This window comes from Drosophila takahashii, chromosome X, assembly GCF_030179915.1.
Source record: "Drosophila takahashii strain IR98-3 E-12201 chromosome X, DtakHiC1v2, whole genome shotgun sequence".
Taxonomy (NCBI): Eukaryota; Metazoa; Arthropoda; class Insecta; order Diptera; family Drosophilidae; genus Drosophila; species Drosophila takahashii.
This window is the reverse complement of record NC_091683.1, coordinates 18,082,013-18,092,328: the sequence shown is the minus strand read 5'-3', so window position 1 is coordinate 18,092,328 and position 10,316 is coordinate 18,082,013. Positions and strand designations below refer to the sequence as shown.

General features: G+C 45.6%; 3 protein-coding genes across 4 annotated transcripts; all 3 read right to left on the bottom strand.

Moving 5' to 3' along the window:
- Positions 1-735: 735 nt before the first annotated feature.
- On the bottom strand, positions 736-2,807 carry LOC108060839 (uncharacterized). Of its 2 annotated transcripts, none has more exons than XM_017146737.3 (2): positions 2,621-2,807; positions 736-2,554 (listed from the first exon to the last, which is right to left on the bottom strand). In XM_017146737.3, the coding sequence occupies exon 2, from the start codon at positions 2,417-2,419 to the stop codon at positions 1,217-1,219; it is 1,203 nt and encodes a 400-aa protein (XP_017002226.2). In that variant the 5' UTR covers positions 2,420-2,554; positions 2,621-2,807; the 3' UTR covers positions 736-1,216. The 2 variants fall into 2 exon arrangements, with proteins under 2 accessions (XP_017002226.2, XP_070074991.1); XM_070218890.1 differs by having other exon boundaries at positions 736-2,548.
- Positions 2,808-5,555: 2,748 nt separating this feature from the next.
- On the bottom strand, positions 5,556-7,048 carry LOC108060854 (inactive selenide, water dikinase-like protein). Its single transcript, XM_044395729.2, has one exon. The coding sequence runs from the start codon at positions 6,916-6,918 to the stop codon at positions 5,722-5,724; it is 1,197 nt and encodes a 398-aa protein (XP_044251664.1). The 5' UTR covers positions 6,919-7,048; the 3' UTR covers positions 5,556-5,721.
- Positions 7,049-7,887: 839 nt separating this feature from the next.
- Positions 7,888-8,473, bottom strand: LOC108060853 (uncharacterized). The gene has a single exon (XM_017146751.3). It carries the CDS (start codon positions 8,384-8,386, stop codon positions 7,919-7,921), a length of 468 nt encoding a protein of 155 aa, XP_017002240.1. The 5' UTR covers positions 8,387-8,473; the 3' UTR covers positions 7,888-7,918.
- Positions 8,474-10,316: the final 1,843 nt, after the last annotated feature.

Here is a 10,316-nt window from a genome sequence, read left to right as displayed (position 1 = left end):
CTTGCTGTTGTTATTGTCCTTGCATTCTGGGAGATGCCATCTCCTATCAACCATCCACCATCCTCCTTTCTGGCCTCGCATTGTCGCATTCCAATTACAAAACAATCATGATGAGCTCTAGATACTCGCCACTCTGCGCACAATAGCTAGTTAACTGAACAGATCCCAACAACCGCCGACCGAGTGAATGAATGACTGACTGACTGCGAGATGGTTGGACCACCGACTGTATGTTTAAATTGATAAACACAAAGTTGAATGCAAAAATTTAATGGTTAGATGGGTCGTTAAAAAGATATAGTACATATCAGGGAGTGACACATCAAATACAAAGATGGCAAATCAAGTTCCAAGTGAATGGGTGGAGTTATTCGTATTGTTGCTTCACAACTAATGGGATGAAAGGAAGTATGCAATTTCCTGAATTGGGAAAATAATACCTGTAGTTTAAAGAAAACAAACTGAAAAAAAAAAATTCGAACCAATGTTTAAAATTCTCCCTTTCAATGTATTATAATGAACGCGAATTCTTCAGCATTCACATTCTTCACAACTATGGGATGAAAGAAAATATGAAACTTCCTTAATTTGGAAAATAATACCTGTAGTTTAAAGGAAAAAAACTGACAAAATGGAATATAATGTCTACCAATGAACGCGAATTCTTCAGTATAAGTGATATAACTCGATTGATTTCCTTCCAATTCCCCATCCCATTCTTTAAACAACCGCCCATTCATGGAAAACTACAATTTTATTTACCCGAATAGCTTGCAATTATAAAGCGCTGAACCAGGAAAACTCGATTGATTGCTTCTATGTTGGGAACGCGAAAGGGAACATCAGGCAAACGAAACATCCTCCGGAGGCAGCGGCAGTTTGACAAAGGGCCGTCCCCATTGGGTTAATATATATAAAATATACTTTGTCATTGTGAGACTTCATTTGCGGACCGTGGATCGGGGATCACTGATCTCAAGGATCACAAGGATCGCACGGCTCCGCGGACGCAGTTCACGTACAGTAAAACCAGTCTTTAGCAGGGCTCGTCGGCGGCACAGGACTCGTGGCTCTGGGTGGTGCGACTCGCAGGACTACAATCTCATAGCCGCGAGTGCTGTGCTAGCTCAAGGGTATAAAAAATACGAAGTGATGCAGGGAGATGCAGAGATGAGGAATGTGGATGCGAGATGTGGCTCAAATATATCTGGAGAGACTAACGCTTGCGCCAGGACAACGGCTCCTTCTCCAGCTCCTTGGCCCGCATGGCGGCCTCCTGGTTGCGCCGCATGATCTCCAGCTGCTCCAGCTCGGAGACCAGTGAGTACCGATTGCCCTCCTTCCGCAGATACCCATTGTTCACGGCGGCGTGCAGGGTGTGCGGCACATGGCGCTTCAGCTCCACTTCCGGTCGCTGCAGCCGCAGGGCCAAAGTGTTTATGATCTCCGGATAGCTGACGGATCGCCCCAGTTCCCTCATCAGCGCGAGGACGGCGGTGAAGAGATCCGGCAGCGGCTGCTTCCGCCAGCGGATATATTGCTTGGGATGCAGCTGCGGATGCAGCTGGGGATGCAGCTGAGGATGCGGCTGGGGAGTGGGCAGCAGGGGCAGTGAGACCACCGGAAGTAGGGGCTGAACCAGCGAACCCAGGCCGAGTAACGAGGGTTTGAACACGGCCGCCTCGGCATTTAGGCGAAAGTCCCGGGCACTTTGGCTGGGCTTCGGTGGCAGCAGTGTCTCCACTTTCGGGGGCATCGTGTAGGCCATCGCATCGGCATTCAGCTTGGAGTTGGCCGCCTTCAGCAGGATGTCAGGTTCCAGCTCCCTGTCCTTCTTACCCAGTGAATCACCCTCCTCCTCCTTGACCTGGCTACCCTGGACACTCAGCGAATCACCATTATCCTGGGCAGGGTCATGGGCACAGGGGACTTGGCCTTGGACCTTGGCTCCCGTTTCAATGCCAATTCCAAGTCCAATCCCTATCCCATTTCCATGTCCTTGCCCCTGATCGCTGCTCGTGCTGGTGCTGCTGGCACTGCTGGTGGTGCTGCTCGCACTGCTGTCCACCTCCAGATCGAGATTCAGGTGGAGACCCAGTCCCACTCCCATTCCCATTCCCATGCCCAGCATCTGCATTTGGCGGCTGAGGTGCTGCATCTTGTGGCCCAGGCCCAAGTTGAGATTCAGGCCCGTCGAGAGATTCAGTTGATGGTGGAGATGCTGCTGCAGCTGGCTCAACTGGGCCAGGTGATTGAGCTGATTCAGCTGATTGAGCTGATTGAGCTGACTTAGCTGATTGAGCTGACGATTCAGGTGATGATGGTGATAATGATGCGGCTGCTGGGAAACACCCAGTTTATGGCCCAGAATCAAACTGTGCCGGGCGGCGGCCAACGATTGCTGGTGCAGGTCCTCCATTTTGCTCGTCTTCTGCCAGGATATTCGGTTTCCAATCCCCAGATATTCCCCAGAGAGTTCTTCCTGTTGAGTTGGGTCGGTGATCACTGGACGGCGCTTGTTCGAGATGAGATTTCGGCTCGGGAACTTCTGTAGCTGATGGTCGGTCGGTATTTATCCTTTACCTTTTTTTCTAGCGGCTTCGTTGGGCGGTTATCTTACGGTCTGGAGGAAAACCGGGAAACAGGCAGCAGTCTAGACACTTAGGACCAATAACCCAACAGAAGAACACGGTACAGATACGTTAATTTACAACAGTTTTTTGTGTGCTGCCGAAAGAGAAATTTTGCCGATCGAATGAGGGGTGTATGTGTTATGTATATATTTATAGAAGGCTCTAAGTGAAGTAAGGCCAAATTGGAAACCTTTGGGTAATACTAAGTCCCAGCCAGCTGGGTTTTTTTTTAACTATATAATAATTAACTTTAATAGACCGAAAGAAATTAATTTATAATCTAAAATGTTCGTTAATTAATACATTAATACTTTTCAAAATTTTCAATTAAACTTTCGGTATAGAATTTAAACTATGAAATGAAAGCTTTATAATATTCAGTATACAATTAATACTACAGAGTTCAGATTTAATATAATTAACTTGTATACTTAATCTAGTATGTTTTTAATACAACGAGCTTAACGAGTTGATTATGTTTTTTTTTTATATTTCATAAAGAGTATCTCTAGAATACTTACCATAATTTAAAATGATAACCTATCTAGAATGGGCGTGCCGAAAGAAGCCCCCCAATTTGATCCGAAATTTAGTTCTTTGGTCCCAAAAAAGGGCAACCGGATGTCTCTTGTGGGGTGGAAAACGAAAACGCAGCCTCAATGTCTACATAGCATAAATAAAAAGGAAACCTCAACAACTGAAGGGCATAACAATTTTGGGAGCCGAGTTTCTGGTTTGCTGTTTTTCGGTTGGGCTTTCAACCCAAAAGAGGATGACTTTGCCGCGGGCCAAAAAACATGCCGAATCCGTTTACCCCGAAAGCATCGTGTAAAACAATATGCCACCGAGGTCCCAAAGTTATGCGATAAAAAGGGGCACGCCCCCGAGTTTGTTTAGCCTTTGTGATGAGGTGCGAAAAATCACAAGAATTGGATTTCGTTCTTGAGTTATGGCCAATCTGGCTCGGGGGTTTTCCTTCTCTTTTCACTGGCAATTGGATTGCACTAATTTGGTTTGCTGTTTTTACGGGGAAACGGGGAAGGAACTCAAAAAAGGCTCAGAAGGGATAATCCGACATTAGTGAGCGACCCTCAATGAATAACCAGTTTGTATAGTCGGGTGTTAATGTGCCACGTCACTTTTCCATCATTTCTCTCCGAGGCTCCGCAATGTTGGGTAATTTCGCAATTTTCAAATTACACACCGCAAAATCTCATTTAGCTGAGTAAAGCCAGTTGACTGGACTAATCTCGGGGTCCAGACGGCACTGCACTGGCTGCGCACACACAAATTACTAAATGAGTTGCCCAGGGGGAGTTGGGAGTGGAGAGTTTAGAGTTGGAAGAAGGAGTTTGGAAGGGGTTTGGAAGAGCTGGTGGTGCTGCATCATTGTAATGTGCTCTCGCCTCACGCTCGCTTGCCCCGTTCAACGGGCGTGAAAACAACGCACTTGGAGCTGGGAACCTAGGACCTCTCATAGCTCCGAGCTCTCTCTGCCAGCTCCCAACGCCCAACTCCCAACTCCAAACAGGTATTATCGCACATGAAAACGAGGGGGCACGATGCAGACGTATGGCCAAGGACATAAGCGTGACTAAACCCCAAGCGCAGTGACTTCCGCCTCTTTGGAGGGCATGGAATGGATGGGTGGAGCGTGGCCGCATCCTGTTTGGAGCCTTTAAATGCCAGTTGGTGTCGCAACAATCAGTGAACTCAAACAACTGCACAAACACACAATCACTTACCCTCTTAGGAACTCATGAACTAAGAGCTCTATATATTCGACTAAGGATGTCAAATTAAAGGAAATTATCGAAATTATCGAAACTATCGCGGAAGGCCATCAAAATATCGAAAATATCGATGTTATATAAAATTGATCAATATATCGATTTTATCGCATATCTCAGCTTTACAATTTATCAAATAATTTTTTAAAATATTACATTTAAATGTATCAGAAATTTAATTTCATAGATAATTTAATAAAATTATGTATGGGATTTGCCATCGCTAATCAGACCATATGTACCAGCACTTATATATAGCATTTCAAGCGGGGAGGGCCATGATTTGCGCCCGAAGCTGACACCACATCAAACACAAAGGACGCGATTGAGGTCGCCCGTCTTAGTCAACGTATCCTTGTTGATATGACCGCAAGCTCAAGGCTCTCAAATGCCAGCATCACACCTCAGAGGGGTTGGGCTGGACACTGGACGGTGGACAGTGGACGGTGGACGGTGGACATTGGGCATTCTGCCTTCGAGTTGCATTTCAATTAGCCCGTTTAGCTGCTGGCCAGAGAGTCGAGGAGGCAGTGCGGCCCCAATGCAGTTGACACACAAGTCACCCGGGATCCGGGGATTGCGTACGCCGCACGTCGATCAGCTTGAAGGAGTGAACTTTACGGAACGGACCGCATCAGGCCATCAGGCAGTCGTTTGTGGGCTTAGCGCCCCCTGCCCCCTGCCAGTGGATCCGGCAAACTAATTGGGGATTACTTGGGCGAATTATTCTCTACAGGAAACTGATTCCCTCGTTACTGTGTTGTTTAAAGCCAGACATTATTTACCTTGGCAGAACGAAAACTAACAAGTTTTCTATCGATACTCCATATCCTGGCTTCTGGCTTATTAAGCAGGTTAAACACACAATAATAATACTCTGGCGAATGAATTGATTATAAATTCTAGATAAAGAATTAAGGAGTTTTTTTTTTGATTGTGTGATTAAATAGGGATTTTTCATTTTTGTTTTTTTTTGCTGTAACTTGGCCAATAAAGGTCCTACACGATAAATAAATACTGTTTTGAACAGATAACTAAATAATAAATAAATCCATGACATTTTCCGGTGATCTTGAAAAAATAAAATTTTCGCAATTTTCAATTTTTTTTATAAGGGGGTCATGATTTACTCGATACAAAAGAGTCAAGTGTTTTTATTTTATTCACTCGTATTTCAGTAGCAACGTCCATGATTATAGTGATCAGAGAATCTGTGGTTGATAAGCTTTTTTATAAAAAACAAAGACCGAAGAAATTACTTAAGGTAGAAAAATCGGGCTGGTCGTTCTGGATTCGACCTAATCCTTGGCGGGCACCTCGATGACGCGCGGCTTGTCGATGATGCGAGCGGTCTTGTCGCCCTTCTCGACGATGCCAATGATCCAGGCCTGGCAGCCCTCCTGCTTCTCGATGTCCTTGCAATAGGCGGCCGCCTGCTCGCGCGGCAGGCAGATGAGTAATCCTCCCGAGGTCTCGGCCGAATGGCCCTGCAGCAGCTGGAACATGTTGCCGCAGGCCTTGGCCACCGCGGCCATCTTGGCGATCACCGGCAGATTGTGGATGACAAACGACACGTCCTTCTTCTGATGGGCGGCCAGAGTTTGAGCATGACCCAGTATTCCGAATCCCGTGATGTCGGTGGCCCCGTGGGCATTGTACTTGTGCATGAGGCGAGCGGCCAGGCGATTCAGCCGCGACATGGAGTCCATGGCGCGATGATAGGCCTTGCGCACATCCTCCTCGGACACCACCAGCTTGATGCGGTTCCAGCGCTCCGGCTGGTCAATCCACTGGTGGGCATTCACGGCCACCTGGGTGCCCAGGGGCTTGGTCAGCACCAGGACATCGCCCACGACCGCATTGTCGGGCACAATGTACTCGCTGGGCTGGCAGATGGTCGAGGCCACGCCGCCAATGGTGCACCAGGGGTTGACCACGCTCTGGCCCCCAGTTACAGTGGTGCCCGCCTCCAGAGCCGAGTCCTTGAAGCCTCGCATGACCAGCGGGATGACCGCGTCGCGCTCCTTCTCCGTCATCTTGGTGCTGACCGCCAGGAGCATCAGCATGTTGTCGCAATCGGTGACTCCCATGGCATACAGGTCGCTCAGTACATTGGCGCAGGCGATTTTGCCCATCATGTAGGGATCTTCGACAATGGGGTAAAAGAAATCGGTGGTCTGCACCAGGCAGAGGCCGCCGTGCCGCAGCGGAATGACGGAGCAGTCCAGACCGATGCCGATCCGGGGGATGGCCACGTTGGGGAACTGCGGGTCCTGGTCCTGGGTGGAGTAGTCCTGCTGCAGGGCGGCCACCAGCTTGCAGAGCACATCCTGCGGCACCTTGCAGCCGCGACCCTTGAGGTCGGCGAACCGGGTGAGCCGGAACGAGGCGTCCAAACCGTGGGCCGTGGGATCGAAGGGACGACGCAGCTCGGCGTCGCCACCGCCATGCAGCTCCAAGTGGGCCGAGTTCAGGACATCAGCGGCGTAGCTCATCTTTCTTTACAGTTTTGCTTGTGCGTAGGTGCAACGAGAATTGTATGGGGACGAGAGCAAATTTTATTTAGTTTGCGCCAGGTTTGCCTTTTCCAACGAGCGAGATGTCACAACAGGGTTGCATTCACGCGTGCGGGCGATTCATTTACAAAAAATAACAATCGATTGCAAATTTAATAACGAGTTCAGAAAGGTATGACAATCGATATTTGGATCTATATTTCCATTGTTTCGCTCAAAAAACGAATTATTTTGTGGAAAATTGGGATCTGGGTTTTTGGTAAATATATGAATTTTCCTTTTTTGTTTTTATGCTGTAACTTGGCCAAAAATGGTCCTACACCAAAAATACAAACTGTTTTGAACAGATAACAAAATAAGAAATAAATCCATGACACTTTCCCTGTGATTTTGGAAGAATAAAATTTTTGCCAATTTTCTTATTTTCTTATAAGGGGGTACATCATGATTTTTTACGAAAAATGACAAAAAAATTAAATGCCAGGGTTTAAATGCCAATCGTTAGGAAATTTAATAACGAGTTCAGAAAGGTATGACAGTCCATACTTTAAATCAGTATTTTCTTTGTTTTAGCGAAAAAAACGGATTTGTTTGTTTTTGAAAATTCGAGATTTCAGTTTTTGACAAAAATTTGAATTTTTCTTTTGGTTTTTTTTGGTGTAACTTGGCCAAAAATGGTCCTACACCAAAAGTACATACTGTTTTGAACAGATAACAAAATAATAAATAAATCCATAACACTTTCCCTGTGATATTGGAAAAATAAAATTTTCGCCAATTTTCACATTTTATTTATAAGTACCTACTTTGTTTTTTTTTTATAATATATTAAACTTGTTTAAATTGATTTCAGCAATAAAAAGGAGTTGATATCTTAAATATGAGCATGATGGGATTTGAATAAGTATTAGTAATAATATTCCTTGCAATTAAATATTTATTAAAAGACTTGTCTGTGAACCATATAAAATTTATTTTATTAATTTGTTTGCTTTTCCGACTCAGCAGTTACTTTTTTGACCGCCTGGGCGGCCTTGGGAGTGGGTTCCTGGTCCCGATCCCGATCCTGACCGTGTCCGTGATCCATGGCTGCACTGGTCCCACTGGAGATCCTGTCCTGCACCCGATGATGTTCCGCGGTGGCGGCGATCGAGGAGCTGGGCTCCGGATGGTGGTGGGGATGGTCGTCCGGGTCCAGGCGACTGGGAACTATCGAGTAACGATAGTTCTTCACCCGCAGGTAGCCGTAGATCAGGGCATCGTGGAGGCTCACCGTTATCTGGCGCTTCAGCTCCTCGTCGCTGCGATCCAGTCGATCGGCGACGGCCTCGATGATCTCGGGCTCGGTTAGCGGATGGTCCGCATCGGCGATCACCTGCAAGATGTTGCTGAACAGGTTCGGAATGAGCTTGCGCCGAGGTGCCCGGTTGTAGCTGCTGTGCAACATCCTGGGTCTGGGATCCTGATGCCGATGCTGATGGTGATACTGATCCTGATTCCGAACGATATATGGGCCGTGTCGATGTGACACATAAATCAACGATTCCTATCAAAAGTTCTCATTTTAAAGCCATATTTTTAGGCTCTGCCATAAAGTTTCTACATAAAGCCTGCTGCTCCTCGGCTGTTAATTAAAGAGTCACTCTTGGGTAAACCAAACTTTGTCTTGCTACCAGCCCCAAAAGTTCACCTTTTTGCGGTTTCCATTTCAATTCGATTGTCTTTCTCTACCTCCTAATAATGGCAGAGTGTGGGTTGTTAAAAAACTTTGTAATATGCAGACTCTTGAAATAAGCGAAATAATTTAAATTTACACATTATGTAACTAGCCATTAAATTTTTGCAATAACAATTATTGTATAACTAAATACACTTTTTATGTATTTTATAGTTAAAACAAAGAACAAGTTAAATTTAAAGTGGCGCCCGAACAGGGACCAAACGAAAGATCTATGCTTTCATTTCTCTTACATTCTCCTCATTCAATTTTCAACAAACTTCTACAATTACTATAGACTTGAGAGTGCTTCTAAAAATCGTGATAAATATAGGCAGCAAGTATCTTCAAGTCGCAACCACCGACTTTCGTGTTTGTTCGCTTGTCTTCGTCGAGACAGTCAGTTAGTCAGAGGTTGGAGGCCAAGATGATTCTTGGCAGGGGGCAGACATGCAGACAGTCTGAATATCGATTTACAGTTAAAGTTGCTACTGCTACAGCTGCGGATGTGGATGCGGATGTTGCTGTTGGTGTATGGGTAATCAAGTACAAAGTGCGGGGATTGGGATTCCAAGTAGAGCCGATGACGCCATAGACACAAAAGAAGGAACTGCGACAGGCGCTTCAAATTTGCATGGCATCCGCATCATTGTTAGTGTAATTTGTTGTTATTGTTGTTGTGTCTGGCACGTGTCGCAAGGAATTTTAGATAGCAAAACGCTTTTTTTTCGGAGCAAAGGATGGTTCGGAAGGCATAACACAATAACCGCAACCCGATTGAAATCTTCACGATTCCGAAAATCACATTTATCTGGCCGCGAGGGGTGGCTAATGAGTTTGGCATGCGCAAAATCTCCCTTTAGCTGGCGCCATGTATCTCAAAGTGCGTTGCATTCTTAATTACACCATCAGATTCGGCAAAAGCTGTCAGCAGCAGCAGGTACAAAATACACGAAAGAAAATTTGTTACTTTTTGCAAAAATATAAAATATTCATCAACAAATATTTCAAGGTTTTTAGAAATCACTAGAATTCTTTGGTTTCTATTTATATACATTCTTACCATTGGAAACTGATTGTGTAAAAATATATAGCAAACGCATATATCTCCGATATATATCCCAGTGCATGCCTGGCATATACGGAACCCAATCACCATCTCCACATTCCCCCTAGCTGCTGTCAAGCTTGATTAGCAACTTTGAGCAGCTGAAACGGGGCAAACTTTTGTTTCACATCCATTTCGGTTTCATATTATTCCCCTCCAACTCCAACTCGAAAGCTAAAACTGAACTCAAAGCTGGAGCTGCAGCTGAGTGTTAATTATGACTGACAGCGTTGGCAAGCGCTACACATTTCAGCACTTGGACACCACCCAACCACCGAGCCACCCAGGCAGTCGGCCTCTCAACCACCCAACCACCCACGTCCAGTGGCTGCAAGTTTGACTAATCCGGCGCCAGTGATTAGACCAGGCTCCAAATGCGACTAGTAACAATTAAAGCAAGCCAATTGCGGCTGGGAAAGTTTATCCCCCTAAAAATCTCATCATTTGTACACGGAAAAAATAAAATGAGGCAATAGGCTAATATGTTTATAAGAAATATATTTATAGTAAACTGTACAATGGAAATAATGTGAAAATGTGGATGAATAACAA